General features: G+C 38.9%; 1 protein-coding gene across 3 annotated transcripts in view; it reads right to left on the minus strand.

Annotated features, from left to right (window-relative positions):
• PNPLA8 (patatin like phospholipase domain containing 8) overlaps positions 1-25,868 on the minus strand; it is a 52,294-nt gene extending 26,426 nt beyond the window's left edge. For 2 of the 3 annotated variants that reach the window (XM_023183043.3, XM_023183044.3), the window contains exons 1-5: positions 25,601-25,868; positions 13,685-14,821; positions 13,393-13,542; positions 4,938-5,089; positions 113-207 (exon numbers count right to left, since the gene is read on the minus strand). In XM_023183043.3, the coding sequence (XP_023038811.2) occupies positions 113-207; positions 4,938-5,089; positions 13,393-13,542; positions 13,685-14,740 (1,453 nt within the window). In that variant the 5' untranslated portion in view covers positions 14,741-14,821; positions 25,601-25,868. The remainder of the gene's footprint in view (positions 1-112; positions 208-4,937; positions 5,090-13,392; positions 13,543-13,684; positions 14,822-25,600) is intronic. The other variant, XM_023183045.2, reaches the window with a different exon arrangement.
• Between the last annotated feature and the right edge of the window lie 436 nt (positions 25,869-26,304).

The following is a 26,304-nucleotide window of genomic DNA, read 5'->3' on the forward strand; positions in this document are numbered from 1 at the left end:
TATGGAGAGAGGGCTGGAGGAGGCAAAGGACTATGATCTTAAACATAAGTGCTTAATGTTAGCTTCCTTAATGAACTGCCAGAATGCACCACTTCCATATAATAATAATTACCTGTGCTTACACCACAAATGTAATCAAAGAGCTGATGAACTGGCTTCTGAGTAAGTTCAACTAATTTTCGTAGGGTCTGGAGAGCAACCACGCCCCTAAAGAAAAGATTAAAGGCAAAATGACAATTCCTGTTTAAAGAAAAAATAATTTAAGCCGTTGAATAAAACAATCTAAGAATTGCTTTTGTAGTTTATATGCTAACATGAAAATTAATAATATAAATCAGAATCAGTAAAAATTGCCTGTCCAAATTTTCAGGATTACTTTTGAAAATCTAATATCTAAATGATACAAAACCTACACTATGGCAGCACATTTTAAAATTTATACTAGTATCTCTCTCCTGTTTTTTCACTGAAGCCATCCTTCTGCAGAACAGTATCTCTTTAAATAAGAATAAATCTGGTCAGGCAGTGGCTATTTCCTGTAATCCCAGAGCTTTGGGAGGCTGAGGTAAGAGGATCACTTGAGGCCAGGAGTTCAAGACCAGCTGAACAATACAGCGAGACCCCATTTCTACAGAAAAAAAAAGTAAAAATAAGAAGAAATCTGCCCAAATACACTTCTTAAGAATGCCAAAAACCAACAAACAACTAAATAAGGATACAAAGACATGCCAATATAAAATTAAAAAAAAAAAAACAACTCTGGAAAACACTTAAAAACTCACTCACTGGTTTTGGAATGCCATACCTTGGTTTCTTCTCTTACTAATATAGTTGGTCACCTATGACTCTATACATTTTTATCTTACATATTTCACCAGTCAGATTTTTTATTTTTTTTTGAGACTGCCCAGGCTGGAGTGCAGTGGCTCACTGGACTCCCTGCAAGCGCCACCTCCTGGGTTCACGCCATTCTCCTGCCTCAGCCTCCCGAGTAGCTGGGACTACAGGCGCCCGCCACCACGCCTGGCTAATTTTCTTTCTTTCTTCTTTTTTTTTTTTGTATTTTTAGTAGAGACAGGGTTTCACCGTGTTAGCCAGGATGGTCTCAATCTCCTGACCTCATGATCCGCTCACCTTGGCATCCCAAAGTGCTAGGATTACAGGCGCAAGCCACTGCGCCTGGCCACCAGTCAGATTTTTAAGCTCCCTTTTCTTTATTCATTTTTAAAAACTTTCAATAACTTTAGGATAACCCTCTACATTAATGGTATATTAATTAATGTTGCTGAGTTTGCTCATTTCTGAATCCTTGCCAACAGCAGTTAATAGCTTCATGAAGGAATGCGAAACGATGAAAAAGCTTAGGAGATATAGACCAATTGAAGGTGTACGTACCATGCAAACTCTCATGTGTGTATCATGACAATTTTTAACAGTGGGAGAATACAAAAAAACGATGAAAAGCTCTATTCCCAACACAAGGTAGGGAGTAGGTAAGTCCTGGAACACAAAGGTAGTTAGGCACCAAAAAATTTAGAATGTCAAATTGTGCCTTGATAATGTTAACAGGAAGTAAATAGAAAATTCTGTAAGATTAAAGTAGAAAACCAAAGATGCTGATTTTTTAAATACAACAAATTATGTGGATTTGAGGAGAGTTAAGAAGATGTCTTATGAAAGAGATATATTATTAATTCAAGGCAAGACGATGAATTAAATGTAATGGATACAATATATTTAACAATGTGACCTCTATTACCACAAAAAGGAAATAAAATAGGCACATATATGTTCACAAAGAAAAATATTAGAAGAAAATTAATCAAAATACTAAAATAATCTTAAGAGTTGTGAGCTATGGTTTTAGGGATTTTTTTCTCTCTCAGGTTTTTCTAACTACTCGTATAATCGGTAAAATTAACTATTTAAAATGTTGTGTTCATAAATTCTGAATGAATTTAAATACATATATATTTGCCAAGTTGCCACAGCTGTCTATGCCTACCACTGTAGGTTCTCTTATACCAAAGAAGTAAAAGATAGGGTTTTTATTTTTTTCTCTCACGCCCTCATACATTACTGCTTTCCACACAAACCTCCCATTCAGGCTGCTTTCCCATATTCCCCTAAACCAAGTTTTCTCAACAGCAGCACTGCTGACATTCTGGGTTGGATAACCTTTGTTTTGTGGGGCTGTCCTGTGCACTATATCATGTTTAGTCACAACTGTCCTCTTCAAACTAGATGAAAAGTGGCAGTGCCCTAGTTATGACAACCAAAAATGTCTCCAGACACTGCCAAATGTCCTTCAGGGGGCAAAATCACCTCCAGTGGAGAATTACAAATCTAAACCTAACTTCATCCTAACCCAGCCCTAGATTTTCCCAAATTACCTCACACTGATTTCCTCCTTATATGACTAATACAACTCTTATTCTACAAGATAAACTATTCATTGGATACAAACTTCTTTTTCATCATGCTTGTCTGACCTTAAACAGACATCTGAATGTTCTTTAATTTTCTTCCTTCCTATCTCTACATAAATATAACTTCTTTAAAAAGAAGTCTTGGTCCTGAGCATTCTTTAAAATAGTACTCTTCCTCTCTATCCCTTTACTTTGCTTTCTTTTTCTCCATAGCACCCAGAAAAACATACTTTTGTTTTTCTATTTGTTGTCTTTTTCCTCCTCTACAATGCAAACACTGTATTGTTTTGTTTGCTCACCGTCGCCAGGATCTAAATCAGTGCTTACAACATAGTAGGCACCCAATATTTGTTAGCTGACTCAATGAATGACACTGCCTGTCCCAACTCCCCTGAACTTAATGGCAGAGAGGATTCCTTCTGCTCCTTAGTGAAATGCTTCTACTCATTTAACTGCCATTTTCTTTATTTCTCACCATTTGGAACCAATTCTATGAACTAATCTCTCCAGTTATCACTGTATCTATATCACATGAATGACATACACCTTCTTAACATTATTCACTTTCCTAAGAAACATCCTCTAAGATCTTTTAAGATTGTTCTCTCTTCAGTGGGCTTTTGACAACTGAGCACTTCTGTATGGATATAATCTTATATTAAATATTTCAAGAAAAAACTGTCTTTCCTCAACACCAATCTGTTGAGATTCCCTGCAATTCTGTACCAGTCACACACAGGTTTACACTTAGAGTGATCCTGACCTATGTCTACCATATCCTGTCTCCATGTTTATTAAAAGTTACTGGTATTGGCTGGGTGTGGTAGCTCATACCTGTCATCCCAGCACTTTGTGAGGCTGAGGTGGGTGGATCACCTGAGGTCAGGTGCTGGAGACCAGAAATGCCAACATGGTGAAACCCCATCTCTACTAAAAAATACAAAAGTAGCCGGGTGTGGTAGTGCATGCCTATAATCCCAGCTACTTGGGAGGCTGCAGCGGGGGAACTGATCACTTGAACCTGGGAGGTGGAGGTTGCAGTGAGCCGAGATCATGTCACTGCACTCCAGCCTGGGCAACAAGAGCAAAACTCCATCTCAAAAAAAGTTACTGGTAGTAACCTGAATATACAGAAGAGTGGTTGGCAAGTTGGGTATACCAAAAAGCAAAATCAGGGAGGTAAGTTAAAGCTAAGAACAATAGGCAGGGCAAGTACTATGAATTATGAGGTAGCAGTAGGGATGGCAGGGAACTAGAGAATGAGCTAGAAGGTTTTGGGGAAAAGGTTTGAAAAACCAAGCCAAAAAATCTAACCAACAAGTTGGAAGGAACTAGATAAACAAAGACTTGAGCAGGAAGCATGGATGGACTGCCAGTAGTAAAAATAGAGCTTAATAGTGAAATTATCTCCTTCTGAACAAAGAATGAATTTATTTCTTATATAGCACCAGAACTGGCATCTCCAAGTGAAGACATCAGAAGTCAAGAAGTTAATATAGCCTCATTTTGCAACCATCACTTTATCAAGTGACTAGTGGATATATATGGGTAAGATAAGTATAATAAAAGAAAGCTGGCTGGGTGCAGTGGCTCACGCCTGTAATCCCAGCATTTTAGGGGGCTGAGGCAGGTGGTTTATCTGAGGTCAGGAGTTCAAGACCAGCCTAGACAACATGGTGAAACCACATCTCTACTAACAATACAAAAAATTAGCCAGGCATGGTGGCGGATACCTATAATCACAGCTACTTTGGAGGCTGAGACAGGAGAATTGCTTGAACTTGGGAGGCAGAGGTGGCAGTGATGTGAGATCACGCCACTGCACTCCAGCCTGGGCGACAGAGCAAGACTCTGTCTCCAAAAAAATAAAATAAAATAATAAAAGAAAGCTAAAATTATAAAACACTGTCAAGATTTTATGAGAATAATGGTTGATAAGCTTCTAAACTACCAAAAAGGTCTAAAAAGGCCAAATATAAAAATAGAAATAATAAAATAAAATAAAATATGAAAATATAAATACTAAATCAAACCAAAGTAAGAACTGAAGTATATGTCAGAGTAGCACTTAGATTAATTAAAACAATTTCATGTTTTATTTAAAAAATTTGATTTTATAATGACATATCAAATCATGTTTTTTAATTCCTAAAGCTGAATTGAATCTGTAGTTTTTAAGAACCATGTTCCAGCTGTGCGCGGTGGCTCACGCCTATAATCCTAGCACTTTGGGAGGCCAAGGAAGGCAGATCACCTGATGTCAGGAGTTCGAGACCAGCCTGGCCAACATGGTGAAACCCAGTCTCTACTAAAACTACAAAAATTACCTGGGTGTGGTGGTGGGAGCCTGTAATCACAGCTACTTGAGGGGGTGAGGCAGGAGAATCACTTGAACCTGGGAGGCAGAGGTTGCAATGAGCTGAGATTGTGCCACTGCACTCCAGCCTGGGCAACAGAGGGAAACTCCATCTCAAAAAAAAAAAAAAAAAATCATGTTCCTAGCCTTACCTTGTTCCTCCACCATCAATTGAGAGAATTCGGATTCCTCTCCCTTTCACTGGATCCACGTAGCCAATTAGGGCCAAAATTTCTCTAACTGCAGCCTGAAGAGTTTCATCCTTAGTTTGTCTCAGTCGTAATAAATATGGAATAATTCTTTCCTATATTAGAGAAAATATACTTTGTTGCTTTTGTCAAATCGAGACTGAAAATGTATGATTATTATTAACCAATACATGCAGTTCATCACATGACAATCAAGGTGACAGTGTTCATTACTTTCTCAGTAATCTTATAAGACAGATTAGTTTTTGATATATTAATGTCAATTATCTAGATTATATTTGTTTTAATATTGGGACAAAAATTAACCTCTATTCAAATATTTTCATTAAAAGGTGTAATACTTAACTAGAGAAAATACAATTTACTTAATTATAGAAATTCACAAAGTATTACAACAAAAGGTTAACATTATAAATTTTGTATAATATTTTGTCCAAATCCTGAGATTGAGTCTAAAACTGATTCACAGTAACTACCAGAAGTTAAACTGTTATTAAAAAGAAATAATGAACCATCTTGTATACATTGCATATGGGATTCAAGGGTGCCTCATAAAGAAATAGGAACAAATGTTAACAAGACTGAGATAAGAAGGTAAAAGTAGGCTACTACAATTAAATAATCAGTTTAAATAAACCTGAGACTTCAAGATTCTAAGCACTCAACATCATATTGTTGATCACAGACAAGAGCTTAAATAAATCCTAGAGTTCTATGTTGCTTACCAAAGATTCTCTAGCTTCCGTACACAGAAGCATTTTACATAGTCAGTACCCCAGGTTTAAGGGAATGGCTGAGTGGCAGCTATAATTTTGCTGTGTAACCTTCTGTAAATCAAATAATTTTCCTAGGTGTCACTCATTTTGTTTCCTTTTTATGATCAATCAATCTGAAATACTCTAAATTCTTTCTCAATATTTTTTCCCCAATGTTGAGCTGGGAGGCCCCACTAGAGGAACTTGAGCAATGGTGGAGAATAATGCAAATTTCCAGTTCCGGTTAAGATGAAACACTGTGTTAGAGATCAATGCTCACATCAAGAACAAGAAAATCTTGATGAAATACAAGAAAAGCACCATCTGTTTAAAGGCATCAGACAGAGAGCTGCTGAAGCAACAAGAACAGATGGAGCCAAGAATCTGGAGAAGGAGTAATTGCTAAGAAGTGAGCTGGAAAACTATAGCTTTTATTCCCTTGAGGCATTTGCTGATTCCAGGAAAGAGTAAAGGACGAAAAAATTGAGTCTGAATCAGACAGAGGGCCCCAAATAAACAACAGAGAAACCAGCTGATCACTTAGCATCTAAGGGGTTTGGAGTGAAAAAAATAGAAGACCTGAAGGGCTTCAAACACATGGCTGGCTTTACCTCAAGACATCTGCTGAATTCTAAAATCGGGAGGTGTGAAAGGCGAAAGGTAAGCTGAAGACCTCTGAAAATCAGAGTGGAAGGCTTTGTATTCTTGAGATTTTAGGACCCAATGAGGTGGTGGTGAAGCAAACACACCAGGCTCTCAACTGAAAGCCCTGGAAGAATATACCCTAAAATCAGGGCAAAAGAGAGGTCTTACCCAAACTATAATACAGCCTTGATCCAGATTTGACCCTAACTCAATTAAGGCTATCTGTGCTCCACTCAAATGCCAACAGAAGAACAAATAAACCCTGCAAAAATATATATTTGATATAATCTACAGCCTATGCAATTTTTTAAATTTACAATGTCCAGCGTCCAGAAAAACTATAAAGCATGTGAATCCAGTACCGAATGACAGAAACCAAGAATTGATGTTCATATTAGAATAACCACAAAAAGATGTCATGGCTTGGAAACTCAACAAAGACCCAATTCACCCTAAATTGTTCCATATATTCACTGCAATCCCACCATGTTTTTCTCTTTTAAAATTTTTTTTTGTAGATAAGCTGATTCTAAAATTCTTATAGAAATATAACATGTCAAGAATAGTCAAGCCAACAATATTAAGAAGAACAAGGTTGGAGGATTTATACTACCTAATATTAAGTTTATAAGCTGCAAAAATTTAGCCAGTGCACTATTAGAGCAACAACAGACAAACATACCAGTGGAACAAAATACTGTATCTGGTCAGGCATGGTGACTCCCACCTGTAATCCCAGCACTTTAGGAAGCCGAGGTGGGTGCATCACCTGAGGTCGGGAGTTCAAGACCAGCCTGACCAACATGGAGAAAACCGTCTCTACTAAAAATACAAAATTAGCTGGGCATAGTGGCGCATGCCTGTAATCCCAGGTACTAGGGAGGCTGAGGCAACAGAATCGTTTGAACCTGGGAGGCGGAGGTTGTGGTGAGCCGAGATCGTGCCACTGCACTCCAGCCTGGGCAACAAGAGCGAAACTCCATTTCAAAAAATAAATAAATAAAAAATACTGTGTCTAGAACCAGATCCATATATACATCTCATTTATGATAAAGGTCTTTTCAATAAATGGTGCTGAGTCAACTGGATAAGTGCATTTTTTAAAAGTCAGGACTTCTGCCACACACCACACAACCAAATCTATTCTAGATGAATAGTAGATATAAGAGTAAAAGGCAAAGCAAGGTTTCAGAAGAAAACACAGGAAAATTTATATATATGTATTTTTTTTTTTGAGACAGAATCTTGCTCTGTCTGTCACCAGGCTGGAGTGCAGTGGCGCAATCTCGGCTCACTGCAACCTTCACCTCCCGGGTTCAAGCCATTCTCCTGCCTCAGCCTCCCAAGCAGCTGGGACTACAGGTGCACACCACCAAGCCCAGCTAATTTTTGTATTTTTAGTAGAGATGAGGTTTCACCATGTTGGCCAGGATGGTCTTGATCTCTTGACCTCGTGATCTGCCCACATCAGCCGCCTACCTCAGCCTCCCACAGTGCTAGGATTACAGGGCTGAGCCACGGCGCCTGGCCAAAAATACTTTAATGACTTTAGGATAGGCAAAGATTTCTTAAACAGGACACAAAATACTAACCATAAAGAAAAGTATTGGCTGGGCGCGGTGGTTCACGCCTCTAAATCCAGCACTTTGGGAGGCTGATGTGGGCAGATCACGAGGTCAGGAGATCAAGACCATCCTGGCTAACACGGTGAAACCCGTCGCTACTAAAAAAATGCAAAAAAATTAGCCGGGCGTGGTGGTGGGCGCCTGTAGTCCCAGCTACCGGGAGGCTGAGGCAGGAGAATGGTGTGAACCTGGGAGGCGGAGCTTGCAGTGAGCCCAGATTGCGCCATTGCACTCTAGCCTGGGCGACAGGGCGAGACTCCGTCTCAAAAAAAAAAAAAAAAAAAAATTATAAATTAGAAAAAATTAAGAATATCTGTTTATCAAAAAACACAAGAGTGAAAAGGTCAGCCACAGAATAGGAGAACATATTTGTAAGACATACATATACACACCACACATGACAAGTGAGTTACAACCATAATATACTTTTTAAATTCTACAAATAATGAAGAAAAAGTTGGTCAACCCAATGGAAGAATAGGCAAGATCTGGAATAGGTACTTCACAAGGAAGTATAAACATGGCCAATAAACCATGGAAAAGATGCTGAATGTCATAGCTATCAATGAAATAAAAAATTAAAACCACAATTTAATATCACTTAACACCCAAAAAACCTGCTCAAATTGAAAAGATTTAAAAAGGTTGGGTGTGGTGGCTCATGGCTGTAATCCCAACACTTTGGGAGGCCAAGGCGGGCAGATTACTTGACGTCAGGTGTTCAAGACCAGCCTGACCAACATATGAAACCTCATCTCTACTAAAAAACCAAAAATTAGCCGGGTATGGTGGCGGGTGCCTGTAATCCCAGCTACTCGGGAGGCTGAGGCAGGAGAATTGCTTCAACCCAGGAGGTGGAGGTTGCAGCAAGCCGAGATCGCACCACTGCACTCCAGCCTGGACGACAGAGCAACACCTCAGTCTCAAAAAAAGATTACAAAATAAAGTGTTGGAGAGAAAGTAGAACACAGAGGCCTCATATAATTCTGGTGAAAGAATAAATTGGCACCAGCACTATGCAAAACCATTTGGCAGTATCTACTAATGATACAAATATGCTCACTCTGTGAGCAGCAATAGTACTCTTAGGTATATACCCCAAAGAAACGAAGACCCTATGTTTTCCAAAACATATAACCCAGAGGTACTACTCCTAATAATATTCCCAAACTGCAAACCATCCAAATGTCTAGCAGTAGAGGGAAAAATGAAAAGTATACCCAACAATATAGAAGGTTCTCACAAACATAATATGGAGTGAAAAAAAAACCAGACATGTAAGAACACATGCTTATCATTCATATAACATGCAAAAAGAGGCACAACTAAATTACGCTGCTAGAATTCTGAAAAACTGATCAACCTTTTTGGGGACAGTGTTTGGAGTGTTCGTAAGATTGTTTCTCATTCAGGGTAGTGGTTATATAGATGTATTTCATGTGTGAAAAATCATGAAGCTGTAAACTTATGATTTGTGTTGTTTTCTATATATAACATTTTTATAAAAAGCTTTTTAATAAACCCAAAGGATGTATGAATCCTTGTGACAAATTCAGCATTTCAAAACAGAGAGGGGGAGAAAATAGATCATAGAAACAGGCTGGGCGAGGCCGGGAGCAGTGGCTCACACCTGTAAACTCAGCACTTTGGGAGACCGAGGCAGGTGGATCATCTGAGGTCAGGAGATCGAGACCAGCCTGGCCAACATGGTGAAACCCTGTCTCTACTAAAAATACAAAAATTAGCCAAGCATGGTGGCGGACACTTGTAGTCCCAGCTACTTGGGAGGTTGAGGCAGGAGAATCCCTTGAACCCAGGAGGCGGAGGTTGCAGTGAGCCGAGATCACACCACTGCACTCCAGCCTGGCGACAGAGCGAGACTCCATCTCAAAGAAAGAAAGAAAGAAAGAGAAAGAAAAATAAGCTGGGTGAGATGGCTTATACCTATAATCTCAGTACTGTGGGCAAAGCGGGCAGATTGCCTAAGCCCAAGAATTCGAGGCCAACCTGGGCAACATGGTGAGACCCTCTGTCTACAAAAAATACAAAAATTAGTTGGGTGTAGTGGCGCATGCCTGTGGTCCCAGCTACTCAGGAGGCTGAGCTGGGCTGAACCTGGGAGGCAGAAGTTGCAGTGAGTGAAGACTGTGGCACTGCATTCCAGCCTGGGTGACAGAGACTGTCTCCCCAAAAAAGAAAAAGAAACACATTTAACTTAGAAAAATAAGGAGTCCATAATATTATTTTAGAGGTGCAAAAAAAATTCATTTAATCACTGAGGCAGCTATTAAAGCAGCACCTTATTTTGAAAACTGGTAACTACATACAAGGAAATTAAGCATTTATCTTTCCTTTCCTGTAAAATTTGCCTTTGAGAATACCCAAATAGCTTCAGTTGATGAAGGAAGGCTGTACTTTACAGAAGAATGTCAATTATAATGTAGGAGTAACAGAATTAGACATTGGTCATTTTGCAACTCTAATGAAATTATTAGTTCTGGAAGTGATTAGGTTAATGGTTGATGAGATAATACTACTAGCACAACTGTCCAATGGGAAGCAGATTGTCATCACCTTAACCCGGTGGTCATCCTTAGCATTACTAATGGTTGTTCAACTAATTGTCATGTGTGTCTTGATGTGATACATTATGAGGCACATGACACTACCTACAATGTGCTCTAATAACAAAATGTTTAACTCAATCAAGCCATTATATTTAAATTCCAATGTTCAGGAAATGAAAAGGAAAGAGTAACACTTCAAGTAACATTGAGAAAGAAGGCAAGTACATCCAGAAAGTGAGTCATTCTGCTTGTTAACCAGCCTGATGTCTTGAATTAAGTCAGTTTTAAAGGTGCAGGTGAAGAAGGTGTGGCTGAAGGACTGCATTATATTTTAAGTGACTTGGAGAAATAGTCAGATGCAATGTGTGATCTAGACTGGGCCCTCATTTGGATCTAATCAGTTACGTAAAGAACATTTTCAACTGGGTATAGGATAAAGGAATATTTACTGATATAGAAAGGTATACATTATATGCTAAAAAACCAGATTATAAAACAACATATACAGAATGGGTTTATTTTGGTATATATATGCATAGAATAAATTCTGAAGGAATACTGTGGCAGACATTACTAATGTTCACCAACACCCAGTTTGCTTCCCCTTCCAAGCATACAGAAGGTTGTACTTTTCAGGCCCATGCAATCAGAAAGGATAAACAGACTGTGAGTAGAAGAAACCTGTGGCAACTTCTGCTGAAATATTCTTTCCTTGCCATAGAAATCATAGAGGAAGACTCAATAAAAATACAGACAACAGGACAGGATCTAAGTAACCACCACACAGAGGTTCACTGTGCCAAAGAGTCACCCAAATTCACAGTTGACTTTGCATGAGCCAGAAATAAAACTGTTTTGTTAAGTCACTGAGATTTTGGTGTTGTTTGCTATTACAGCTTAAGACAGCTTAATCCAATGAACACAAATAAACTCTAATACATTACAGTGGCAATCTGAGGGTAGTAAAAATATATTATTTTTATTTTCTTTTCTTTCTTCTAATTCCCTACGATGCTTTGTGCTGCCTTCTTTCTAAATAGTCAAAGTTCTTCTTTTTAATTAAAAAACATAATGAAAGGAGACCACCTTCATCACAAACAGTGAAAAAAATTATCACAGACAATTCCCTAAATTTAACTGCCATAAATGTAGCATACAAAATAAGTAACTCATTTTTTTTAGAGCATTACATATCAGACATAATTCACTGTATTTAGCTACCATAAGTATGGTAGACACATAAAAAAGTGAAATTCATACAGATGTTTTATAAAAATTCTATCACTTTTAAAAAGCTCAACTCTTGATAATAACAAAAAGTTTAGCTGGAAAAGTTCACACTAGAGCGTACATGCCAACATGTTTTATGCAATTTGTCCAGTTCACTGTTTTTCAGATGATTATTTAAGGGGAGGGTGACGAGTTTTTTCAGACTATCTAGACTTTAATTCATAATTGATCTGGATATACATTCCTATCACATTTGTTCATAGTATTGAAAGGTCCTTAGATTTGGGATTAGTTATGCAAGATAAAAGAACGCTCAGAGTTTCAATTAGCAAGACGATTTAATAATAAACTACAAATGAAAACTACTCAGAAATCCATCAGTATTACAACTGGCCTTGTAAAAGAGGCCAAAGTGAGCCCCCTTGCCCTTCTGCTATGTAAGTAGGCCATGAGAAGCTGCTGTTTAGGAGGAAAGGGACTCTCATCAAATTGTTGGTGCCTTGATTTTGGACTGCTCAGTTCTCATTTTGAACTATGAGAAATAAATTTCTGTTGTTTATAAATTACCCAGGCTAAGGTATTTTATTATGACAGCCCAAATGGACTAAGCCAGTATGTAATTCTATTTAAAAACCTTTGCTTTCAGTATATCACTGAAACGTGAAATATACTTAAAAGCATATGTATATTTGAGAATCTTATCTTTTATGTAAAAGATTATATAAATATAAAATATAATCCTAAATTGTAGGACCATAAAATACTGAAGCTACCTATAATAATGTATGTGTTATACAATACACAATTAAGGATGGGTACATTATTCAAAGACAATTCTTCAGCAAGATAATTGTTAAAAAGTCAAATAAATATGATCTAAATTAAAACAATTTTCTGAATGGCAAGCTGAAAATAAGCACTAAGAGATTTCTAATGAAATTTAAGCAATATCTATCATTATATTTTCAAATTTTTCATGAAACATTACAAATAATCTTAATAATATAGATGTAAAGAGACTCAATCACATTGGTCATATTTTACAGTACTTCTTTGAAAACAGTCCATATAAATGGGTCTAAATTATCCTCATTATTTTATAATTGAAAAAACTGAGGCAAAGAAAATTCATTGTTTTACTTAATATAATTACTAATTCAATTATGAGTAAGGTCATTAAAATTTTTAGACTTTCAAATATGAAAGGACCATGAAATAAAAACAGCCTTACATATGAATTATGTCTCCTAGCGTAAAAGAATAGTTACATAGTATAAATATTTACATTGCTCTGAAGAAAAATCTGGCAGCTGTTAGGCAATTCAACTAATACACTGATTATTTTCTATTTTATAAATGTTAATTTCATGTACACATATTGGTGCTAACAAAATAAAATGATTAGCATAATGTACGTCACAAAATAAATAGGCTAATTACTGAATATACATCACATGTATAATAAAAACCAAAAAATTCAAATAGAAAAATGAATGGCTTTGCCTTTTCCATTTTAGAAGAATTTTTTAGTATTTTTATTCCAAGACAAAACCAGATTAAATAAATTAGAAATTACCTTGACAGCCACTCCTTTTCCTTCAGGAAATTCTAGAAGATGAAAAGTCAGTTCTTCAACCCTAGTAATGCAGAGTTTTGGGTCAGTTGTTCTTCTTAATGCCTGAACTAATGCCCGGGTCCTGTTATCAATACTCACCCTTGCGATAATCTACAAAGACATATTCAATATATATGATTAGAATACAAAACTGCTCTAAAGAACAATTCAAGTTTCTTAGTTCTCATTAGGAAATAAAACTTATATATTTGACAAAAAGTAATAGAACCAAAAAGCACACTGAACAACTTGCCTTTTCTCGCTGAAGAGATAAACGCTTTTTCTCCTCTGCATTTCTGTCTCTGCTCACAGCCTGATCAGTTTTAGCAGGCTCTTCCTGTTCTTCTGACTGACTCTTAGAATCATACTTTAATTTGGGGACAAGTCCACCAATATAACCACCTACTAAAGCTTGTACACCTTCCGTGGGACGAGAAAGTAAGTTAGCAATACTTTGTTTAGTTGAAATTGGAAGAACATCAGGTATTGTAGAAGGACTTGTAGGCTTGTCCACAGTATCTAAAGATTCTGAGCCTGGCTTGTAAGCCAGGATGCTAGGATCTGGAGAACTTAATTTCCCTTCTTCTACCTTTTTATCTTCAAGTTTTGATTTGTCCTGGAAATGTTCATTTTCCTTTTCTTGAGACATTTTTTCCTTATGTTTGAAGTATGAGTTAATATGATTTGATAAAAAGTAGAATGACTCTCCAAATTTTGTGGTTATAATATTTGTGTAATGAAAAAGACTGCGTTTACCTCTATTTTCTTCTTTGTCTATAATGTGACTTTTGTCTTCTGGAAAAGCACTCTTTTCTGCTGATTTGTCACTATATTTTTTCAGAGATTTGATGGCTTGTTTAATGTTTTTCTGTTCTAACCAGCCACTATCTGATACTTTTCTTAATATTTGGGAACTTGGCTTAAATTGAGCTAAACGTGCAATCATTTCATTTCGATTGCCAAAAATAGCCTTTGAAACAGAGTTCAAAGTACTTTTAATACGGGACATACAAATGTTCACTTTTGTAAGTCCCTTGGGAGCAGAAGTGCTAAGTTTCAAAATTCCAATATGTAAACCATGGTTGCTTGGAGAGTAACAGTGCTTACTGCAAGAATGTGCTTCACTTTTGGTCCATTTACATCTTATTATGTTTGTCTGAAAACCTCTTTGTAGACTGATGTGGCTTATCCTCCAGCAATGCTTAGGTGAGAACAAGAAATGTAGTTGCTTGCTTCTCTGCTTCCCACAAACACTTCTTGCATTACTAAGGAGGTAAATATATATATCTACAGTCAGATTAATAGACATAACTTAAAAATCATTTGTTTTCTATGACATTCTCTCACTTCTTGAGTGCTTCATTTAAGAAATGCCAATTCATGGTCTTACCTGAAATGGCAAGAAAAACAAAATTAGAATTCACGTGAAAAATTGAAATTGGGTATAATAGAAAATACAAGACTATTTGGACTAAACTCAGCAAGCTGTATCAAAAAAAGCAGATAAAATGTTGCCATTATAGCTGATAGAAAATTCATCTTTAAGCTAATATAAAATAATTCACTTTCAGTATACAGGTAGATAAAAAAAGAAAATGAGGAATAGAATGTTTAGGGAAAAGAACTAATTTAGAGAAGTTTCCCAATAGGTAAGTTTTCCTACAACACATAATTTAATATGCAATTTAGATACTCCGCTTTTTTTTTTTTTTTTCCCTTCCTCACTGTTAAATTCTGGACTACTTTATGTGACACCAGACTTGAAGACACTATTCCTTGAAGAAAAAGGTCAGGTCTCATACATTATTCATTGCAAACGATTTATAGGATACTTAATCTATACCAGACATGGTGCTAGATGTTGAAGTCACACAGTTACAGGATATGAAAGAACTTCCAGTCTAGAGCTGCTAATAGCCATGTGAAAAATATTTCACTACCTAAGTAATAAGTGCTCATTAAATCAAGTAAGTCAGACTAGAAGAAACTACAGCATCTAACATAGAAGGGGTTCTTAACCACTATATAAAAAGAATACATACAAATAAGAGAAGAATAATCCAATTTAAAAATGTGGTATTGGTAAAAGAAAAGACAAATAGATCAACGGAATAGAATAAAAAATCCAGAAACAGACCCAATTAAATACAGTTAATTGATCTTTCACAAAAAAGTAAAGGTAATACAACGGAGCAAAAATAGTCTTCTTAACAAATGACAACTGGACATCCACATGCAAATTAATCTAGACACAGACTTTATACCTATCAAAAAAATTAACTCAAAACAGATCACAGATCTAAATGTAAAATGCAAATGTCTAAAACTAGAATGTAACATAGGAGAAAACTTAGATGACCTTAGGAATGGCAATGACTTTGAGACAATATCAAATGCATGATCCATGAAAGAAAAAATTGATAAGGTGGACTTCATTAATATTAAAAACTTCTGGCCAGGCGTGGTGGCTCACACCTGTAATCCCAGCACTTTGGGAGGCTGAGGCAGGCAGATCACGAGGTCAGGAGTTCAAGACCAGTCTGGTCAGCGTGGTGAAACCCCGTCTCTACTAAAAATACAAAAAATAAGCTGGGCATGGTGGTGCACGTCTGTAATCTCAGCTACTCGGGAGGCTGAGGCAGGAGAATCACGTGAATCCAGGAGGCAGAGGTTGCAGCGAGCCAAGATCGTGCCACTGCACTCCAGCCTGGGCAATAAGAGCCAGGCTTTGTCTCAAAATAAAACAAAAAAACCAAACCTTCTGTTCTGTGAAGGTCAATATCAAGAGAATAAGACAACGAGGCAGAGATTGGGAAAAAATATTTTCAACAGACATATCTGATAAAGAACTGTCATCCATAATATTTAAAGAACTCTTAAAGCTCAACAATAAGAAAACAAACTCAATTACAAATGTGCCAAAGGCCGTAACAGACACCTCATCAAAGGAGATATATAGAAACAAATAAACATATGAGAAGTTGTACCACATCATATGTCATCAGGAAAATGCAAACTAAAATAACCATGATACTACGACATACCTATTAGACTGGCCAGAATACAGAACACTGAGAACACTAAATGCTGGTGAGGAGCAAAAGGAACTCTTACTCATTGCTGAAGAAACACAAAATGGTACAGTCACTCTGAAAGATAGTTCAGTAGTTTCTTGCAAAATTAAACATACTCTTAACATATGACCCAGCAATGGTACTCCTTGATATCTACCCAAAGGAGCTGAGACTATGTCCATAATAAAATCTGCACATGGATGTTTATAGAAGCCTTATTCATAATTGCCAAAATTTCAAAACAACAAGATGTATTTTAGTAAGTGAATGGATAACCTGTGGCATATCAATATATGGTATGTGTAGACAATGGAAAATTGTTCAGTGCTACAAAGACATGAGCTATCAAGCCATAAAAAGACTGCGAGAAACCTGAAATGCATATTACTAAGTGAAAACATCCAATCTGAAAAAGGCTACACACTGTGTCTTAGTCTGTTCAGGCTCCTGCAATGAAATCCCATAAACTGGGGAGCTTACATATGGGAGATACCCCATATATAAAATGGGGTATCTGTGTGTGTTTTATAGAGACAGGGTCTCACTCTGTCACCCAGGCTGCAGTGCAGTGGCATGCATGATCATAGCTCACTACCTCCTTGAACTCCTGGACTCATGCAAGCCACCTGCCTCAGCCTCCCAAGTAGTGGAGACTATAGGTACACATGTCTGGCTTAGGTAGCTTATAAACAATAGAAATTTATTTCTCACAAAATTTCCCACAGTTCTGGAGACTGGGAAGTCCAAGATCAGTATTAGCAGATTTGGTATCTGCTGAAGGCCCACTTACTGGTTCACAGATGGCTGTTTTCTTACTGTGTCCTCACATGGTAGAAGGTACTAACTAGCTCTATGGGTTGTCTTTTAGAAGGGCACTAATCCCATTCCTAAGGACTACACTCTCCTGACCTAATCACCTCCCAAAGACCTACCTCTTAATACTGTCACCTTAGCAGTTATGATTTCCACATGAATTTTGAGAGGCACAAACATTCAGACCATAGAAGTATGATTCCAGCTGTATAACACTCTAGAAAGGCAAAACTATGAAGACAGTAAAAAGATCAGTGGTTGCCAAAAGCAGAGTATAGAAGGAATAAATAGGTAGGGGACAGAGGACAGTATTTTTACTGCCGTAAAAATCCTCTGTATAGTATCATAATAATGGATAAATATAATTAAACATTTGTTTAAACCCACAGAATGTACACCACCAGAAATGAACCTAAATGTACCCTATGAACTTGGGGGACTGTGTGTGAATGCAGGCTCATCAATTATAATACCTGTACCACTCTAGTGGGTGATGCCAATAATGGAGGTGGCTATGTGTGTACTGGGGCAAGGGGTTTATGGAAATGTCTGTACCTTCCTTTCAATTTTCCTGTGAACCTAAAAACTGTTCTAAAAAAAGTCTTTTTTTAAAAAAAGCAACCTGCAGTTCTATATATGCTATACACACATGAATACACACACACACACACATATATTAAAAATTAAAAAATGAAAATCTACATATGTAGTTGAAATCTTATGGGCACACATATACATACACAAATTGATTCTGAAAGGATAAGCATCTGTTTATTCTTATGACCTAAGGCATGGGGCCAAAAGGGAATGAGAACAGTTTTTACTTTTTACTTTTCTACTGTCTGAATTATTTATAATGAGGTTTCATTTTGTAATTAGAAAAAGCAAAATATTTAAAGCACTGTAACAGAAGGCACCATGTGAATGAAAGACAAAGTGAGATAAAATCGAGGGAAGTTTTAAAGAAAAAAAGAGGTTAAAAACTGGCCAAAGTGAAAAAGGAATTCATCATGTGTAAAGATGAGAAGGAAAGGAGAGAATTCTAAATAATGGTAAACAAAACAAACACAGCCAGGAGTTTGAGACCAGCCCAGGTAAATGGTGAAACCTTGTCTCAAAAAAAAAAAAAATAATAAAACAAATTAGCTGGGCATGGTGGCACACACCTGTAGTCCTAGCTACTCAGGAGGCTGAGGTGGGAGGATTACTTGAGCCCAGGAGTCTGAGGCTGCAGTGAGCCACAGAGACCCCATCTCTAAAACAAACAAAACTACACACAGAGGCAAACAGAAGAAAGCATGGAAGAAAGCACATATAGTATGTGCAGAGATTACATGTAGTCTAGTTTTACTGCAGGACCTAGAGAGATTGAGAGAGAGGTAGATGACGCTGAGAAAGATGGAACTGAGAACCTATTCCAATTGTTCAGAAGATAACAGCCTGAAGTAAAATCCTTCCTTCTAAATTGCATGTGTGCCATTTAGAATTTTATATGGAAGAGAGAGAAAAAAAGCAAAGCCTGTCTTGTCTTCCAGGCTGAAGGAGCCCAGGGAATTCTACCACAAAATATGGCTGCCTGGTATAAGTATTTTGAATTAAAGCCACATCAGAGATCAACAGATGCTAGAAGAGACTTTTCCCCTATCTACAAAAAGACCAGACAGATTCCCCAAGGAGAATAATTGTTTTCCCCTCTCCTCCTCAGGGACAGGGGAAAACAATTTTATTATCTGCTGCAGAAAAGAAGACTGGAAGACTGAAGAATATAACCACACCCAAATGACACTTTCACAAGATAAAGTCTGTCTCTTAGGCTCATTCAGTTTTCAAAGAGAATACAAGTTCATCTCTGTCCTTCCAACCCCCCGTCCATTCCTTCGCCCTAGTGGTCAGTTACTGCTGCTCAACAGAATTACCTCTATTCCCCATCTTTCCTTCCCCTCTGAAAACAGCTATGTAAGTACGCAGGCCCCACTGGGATATTTAAGTAATCATTGCGATTCTCAGCTGTGCACATTAATAAATTTGTATGCCATTTCTCTTAGTAATCTGTTTCTGTCAGCTGATTTTCAGCAAACTGGCAGAGGTGGAAGGGGACATTTTCCCTTGATTCCCACAAGACTCTTCCAAACTCCTTGGGACTTGCAGTCAATAAGATAAGTCAAGTTAACATAAAAGCTCTGCAGCCCCAATGACACAAAAACACTTAAGGTAAAATACTTGTGGATAAAAAGCCATGCTCTGTTTTCACTTATATGTAGGAGCCAAAAAAATTGGATCTCGTGGAGATAGAGAGTAGAATGATAGTTACCAGAGGCTAGGAACTGCGTGTGTGAGGGAGAGTTGGGGGCTGGAAAGGAGGGGATAAGAGAGGATGGTTAATAGGTACAAACATACAGTTAGAAGTAATGCGTTATAGGCCGTGCACGGTGGCTCACGCCTGTAATCCCAGTACTTTGGGAGGCCGAGGCGGGCGGATCATGATGTCAGGAGATCGAGTCCATCCTGGCTAATACCCCATCTCTACTAAATATGCAAAAAATGAGCCCGACAAGGTGGCGGATGCTCGTAGTCCCAGCTACTTGGGAGACTGAGGCAGGAGAATGGCGTCAACCTGGGAGGTGGAGCTTGCAGTGAGCCAAGATCACAGTCACTGCACTCCAGCTTGGGCGACAGAGCGAGACTCCATCTCAAAAAAAAAAAAAAAAAGAAGTAATGAGTTACACTATTTGGATAGTAAAGTAGGGGGACTATAGTTAACAATAACACATTGTGTTATTTCAAAGTAGCTAGAAAATTTGAAATATTCCCAAGAAAAAATAAATGTTCAAGGTGATGCATATCCTAAATACCCTGATTTGATCCTTACACATTGTACGCATGTATCAAAATATCACATCTACCCTATAAACATATAGAAATATTATACTTTTTTTAAAAAAAATCCATGCTCAACTTGAAGAATACCAAGAAACTGTAAAATTAAGCCAGAAAAATAACTGTGTGAGGTAATGCATATGTTAGATTTAGTTAGTCCACAATGAAAATAATACTTAAAAAATCATGTTGCACACCGTAAATACATACACCTTTATCTGGCAATTTAAAAAATAAAAAATAATTTTATAAAATAATAAAGCCATGCTCAAAGTCAATAGTAAATATCTCCAGGTTTAAGAGGACCCACGGGTGTGGAACTGCAGTCATACTATCCTCAAGGTGCAGATACCCTATGGGCAATGGGATCCCACACCAAGCAACCACCACAGAAAATGAACTCACTGAAGTTACAAAACATGCAAAGAAATGCACCATCACCTGCAGAGAGGATCAGCAAATATAGCCAGAAAACAAATGTGTAACTAAGATTCAGAAATATAAAAAAATTAAGGTCTAAAATGTTCAAAGGCGAAACAGAAGGAACAAAAATAAAGACTCAAAGAGAACTGTACCCAGAATAAAAAAGGAGAGCAAAATCTCAGAAATGAAAACTCCAGCTATGTGCTAGCTACAAACATACCTGTAACAGAAGGCTGAAAATACAGGACTGGGAAAAATGTTATACCGGACCGAAACTACCCGTCAGAAAGTGAAAAGCCTTTGAAGGTAAACATAAGGGAAAGGCATTAATTATGGATAAAAAGGAGACACTGCATAATAATAAAGGAATGATCTATGTACTTATTAAACCTCAGGTAATCATGTAGACCTTGGAGGAGAAGACAATCTACTGAGAAATAAAACAAATAATGAACGGAATGTATAGTCAGGCTGAGAAGTGCCATGAATTAAAATAAAGCAGGGGGGAGGAGAAGAAGGGCACAGAGCGCTATTTTATGGTGTGATCAGAACTGAGTTGACATTTTAGTGGAAACCTGAATGAAGCAAGGAAGAAAATTATTAAGAAAATCTGGGAAAAGAGCATTCTAGTCAGAGAAAAAACAACCAACAATTTGGAGACAAATATGAGCTTTGGAACAGCAAGAACTACAAGGTGATTAAAGGCAAGTAAGGGGAAAAAAAGAATGATAAAGATGAACCAAACCAAAAATAAAATTCTACGGCTCTCCTAAACATCTGAATGGACCCCTCCTCTTGGCCAAGGGCATTCCAGAGTTAACCTGAAAATCTAGTTCAGCCATGATGGAAAGGGGGTTGGACGTGCCTCATTATACCCCTCCAGCATTCACATCAACACAGATCTTAAGTCTGAAAAGAAACATTTATAGGCCGGGTGCAGTGGCTCACGCCTGTACTCTCAGCACTTTGGGAGGCCGAGGTGGGTGGATGACGAGGTCAGGAGCTCAAGACCAGCCTGGCCAATATGGTGAAACCCCGTCTCTACTAATAATACAAAAATTAGCCAGGCGTAGTGGCACATGCCTGTAGTCCCAGCTCCTCGGGAGGCTGAGGCAGAAGAATCACTTGAACCTGGGAGACGAAGGTTGCAGTGAGCTGAGATAGTGCCACTGCACTCCAGCCTGGGCGACACAGCGAGACTCCCTCTCAAAACAAAAAAAAAAAAAAAAGAAAAAAGAAAAAAACATTTACAATCTATTCTCTCTGAAGCCTGCTACTTGGAGGCTTCATCCACATCATAAAACCTTGGTCTCCACACCTACTTATGGTAACCCAGACATTCCTTTCCACTGATAGCAACTCATTCAACCAACTGCCAATCAGAAAATTTTTATATGACCTGGAAGCCCCATCCCCTTTGAGTTGTGCTGCCCTTCCAAATCAAACCAATGTGACTGATTGATGCATTATGTCTCACTAAAATGTATAGAGGCAAGTGGCATTTGACCACCTTGGGCACATGTCAGTGGGACCTCCTGAGGCTGTGTCACGGGTGCGTCCTTAAACTGGACAAAATTTTCTAGATTGATTGAGACCTGTCTCAGATATTTTGGGGTCACAGACCCCAAAATTCAGGCAGGAAATGGAGACAAGACTATGGTAGAATTTTGCATTGTTTCTTTCCAATATGACGAATTTATGAAACCACCTATCAACTTGGCATTAAAATATAGTACAAAAGGCCAAAATATGGGAACCATTACAAGATTAGACAACTTCATAATCATAATGAGAGATTTAATACACCTTTCTCAGAAACGACAACTACCAAGCAAAAATTACAAAACAAAGATGACCAACAAAATCAATAAGTTTAATTTAATTGTCCCCAAATCACAACATTAGTAAATGCAAGATACGTGTTTTGAGAGTACATTCAGCCAGAAGTTAGATCGCAAAAACATAGGAAGAAGAATGTAAAGTGAGATGCTACCATCAACTGAAAAAAGAGCAAGGAAGAATAGACGTACTATAAATACAAGGGAGGTACGAATAAAACCGAGAGGCTTGGACCAACCACTAGAGAAGGGAATGGAGTTTTAACTAGAGGAATTAAGGGAATTATTAGGTGGAGGACCAGCTAAGGATGGAAAGAATGAATTTACAGAGGATGTCACTTAATTATTAATATAACACCGGCAAAAGGGTGACAACAGTCTGAAGGTAACAGTACTGAGGAGAGCAAAGATCCCCTGGTGGCCATTGAGCAGACCATCCAGAGGCACAACTCCTTATCTGAGGAATTTAGAAATAATTAGACTTCTCTGTTGGCTAAAGCTGGCATGTGGTACCAGGATTCTTTCCCAGAAACGTATAAGTAACTAGAATTTCTATACATGTCCAGAATGTATGCTTGTCAAAACTCATTGTGCAACCTTTGCTGATATCAAAGCACCAAAATGTCTACAAATGTAATCACTGATCATGACCTACGTGGCTAATATGGTCCAAGTTACCCTTCAGCTTCTGCTGTAAAGTCCATAAATACCCCTAAGAAGAAAATCCACTGCAGTGAGCTGTCCTCTCTTGCTGAGGCACCTCACTGCACTCTTCTGCAGCACTCTTTCTATCTAATAAAACTTTCCTTTTCAAACCTATATTGTTGTTGGTAAATTTTTCTTACTACCCTACTATCCCAAGCTGACCACTTTCCAGTGCTGGGGCTCTGACACCTCACCCAGCAAGAACTAGTGTGGGGAAGACAGCCACTCTGAACACTTTGAAAGTGAAGGAAAAAAGAGAAAACAACCAAACACAGGACTTGACAGTCAAGAATGGGGTAAAGAGAGGGAAGTGTTAAGAGAGCTCTAAGGTTTTAAATCTGAAAAATATGAAGAGTGCCATTTGCGAATATGAGAAAACTGTGAAGGGGCCAATTTAATACGAGAGAAAAACACATTTTCTTTTGGATTCACAGGATGAAGTAACAGTGGGCCATTCAAATGGAAATGTACACAGACTGTGGATTTATGTGTGGAATTACCAGCATTGTGGCAGCAGAAACCACAACATTAGATGGATTTATCAGATGATAGTTTACAGTAATAATACATGACTATTTTGGGATCAGAGAACATGAGAAGAGCTCTTTTTCCTTGAAAAATATGTATTTGCAATACAAACTATATTTTCCATAACATTTCAGTATATTCACATGCCTATTTAAGTATACCTGGGTTTCAAATATGAAACTCTAGTTTAGAGAGAGCGACAGGGGTAGAGGCTTGAGTGCCACCCAAGAGCTAAGAAGAGGAAGAAAAGACTCTAAAGAAAACAAAACAGGAGAAAAGTCACCCTGAAAAAATCAGGACACTGGAAACCAAGACAGGACGAATTTTTTTCAAGTAATGGATAAGGAACAGAATAAAATATGCGAGCACTGCAGAAAAAAATAAGAACTAAGAAATGACTGACCAGGCGCGGTGGCTCACACCTGTAATCCCAGCACTTTGGGAGGCCGAGGCGGGTGGATCACTTGAGGCCAGGAGTTTGAGACCAGCCTGGTCAACATGGCGAAACCTGTCTCTACTTAAAAAAATTAGCCGGGTGTGGTTGTGCACGCCTGTAAATCCCAGCTGCTCGGGAGGCTGAAGCAAGAGAATCCTTTGAATCTTGCAGTAAGTCGAGATCGCGCCAGGGCACTCCAGCCTGGGTGACAGAGGCTCCCAACAACAACAACAAAAAATGGCAGGACAGGAAGGTGTCTATGGCTCAGCGTTCTAACTCTGACCTTCTTACAGATATATATTCCACGAGTAAGCAATATGCAGCTTCAGCACAACCCCTCTAACTGGGGTAAAAAAACAACTCAAAGTACAGGCTGTTCTTGTAACAACTTTGCATGTGAAACAAGTGAATATCTAAACTAGTGAAACTGATCCCTTCCTTCAACATCACTCATTAAAAGGGCGTTTACAAGATTTTAATTTAGGCCTGATACAGAATTAAAAACGAGATCAACATTAAGAAAAAGTTGATTATAATAACGAAATAAAAACATGTTCTTATATTGAAAGTACAACTAATTGGCATAAGCAATTTAACAAAAGAGCTACAATGGGCTTGATACAACTGCCTCATAAGCCTTAAGCTCTCAGTTCTTAATGTTTCACTGTTTAACAGCATTTTCTTAATACACTGAAACATGTGTCATTTTTGAACTCTCGGCAATTAGGACTGCAGAACCAGGATACAACTGTTACTGGAAATGAACGCAGTATTTTAAACAGGATTATATGACAGTCCCTTATGTCACAACTCTCTTAAGTTTTTCCTATGAATCACTATTTTAAAGTTATCATTGTATTAGGCGTGGAAAGCAGGTTCCTTCCAGCATAATGACAGAAATGACACAGGGATAGGAAGCACTGCAACAGTGATTCATACACCTTCACCTTTTAAAAAGTACACACCTGAATCTACTTAAGCAGCAGTGGTCAGGGATGGAATCAAATGCGGATGGGGTTAGAAAGAAATCGCTGACAAAAAATATCAGGCAGTAGAATCACCAGGTGCACAATGACAGTCGAGAATGATGTAGAGTAGGGAACCCCTCCTGAGAGTGACCAGCTAACTACGGGAGAGCACTAAAGTCCAGGGGAAGGCAGACAGACTCTGGGAAATTGGGGAGGGAGTCCTGGGGATGGGACAGGAGGAGCAGGGCGGGACCGGCGAAACCAAAAACAGTTTGCGCTTCTGAGGCAGCAAAGTCCACGGGGGCGGAGGGCGCGGAGCACCAATGAGCTCCAGGAGCCGCGGGCTCCTTCCAGTGCCAGGTCCTCCCCAAAGCCTGGCGTCTCCCCACCCTCTCGCTAGGGAAGTGCCCTTCAAAGAAAAAGAAAGACCCGGAGAGACGGACAAGGGTCTAGAACGATCAACCAGCCTCCTATCGTCCCGCCCCTTATCCCCTTGCGGCCACTTACCGGGATGCAGGCCGCAGTCACAAGGGCTGCAGCGGCGACTCACTCGTTCCCCGCATTGACGTCCACTCCTACCGGCCTGCATCGGCTGAGCTTCCAACACAAACAGTAGCGCAGCAGCTGGGTCACCACCCACTCAACCCCGCCCCGCCCCCAGCGGAAGTGACGCACTAGCCGTTTGGGTCTACCCCCTAGCCCGGGTGAGGTTTTTCCGCCTCGCTCAGGCCTCTGCGTCCCTGTCAATCTGCGTTCCTACCCGTCCCCGAGGTATGCGCAGTAGAGCATGACGGAGCGCAAGGCGGGAAGCAACGACAGACGTGTATGCGTGCGTGCGTGATGCGCGAGGCGTGGCTTGCGGGTGGGGCGTGCTGTGCTCTTGTGTTTCACGGGTGTGTGAGCGGTGGGACTTCGTTTTGTCTTCGTGGGCGGGACCTCGGAGCAGTGTCCTGGCTTGCTTGTTTGCGGGCCGCTATCCCCTTTAGACAGAGATAAGCCTCCCTCTCCGCGTCCCTGAAGCCCCTGCCCAAGCTGTCTCAGTTCCTAGGAGCTGCGGGCTGCGATACCAGTCTCCTAGAGGGTGGTGCGCGGCACCGCTGCGCCCCTTTCTCTGTATCCATTCCTGGGCATGGCCACCCAGACTAAATGGCACTCAAAAGCGATTTGACATATATTACTGTATTGGAGGTTAGCATGAACCGCCCCACAAA

This window comes from Piliocolobus tephrosceles, chromosome 8, assembly GCF_002776525.5.
Source record: "Piliocolobus tephrosceles isolate RC106 chromosome 8, ASM277652v3, whole genome shotgun sequence".
NCBI classification, from domain to species: Eukaryota; Metazoa; Chordata; class Mammalia; order Primates; family Cercopithecidae; genus Piliocolobus; species Piliocolobus tephrosceles.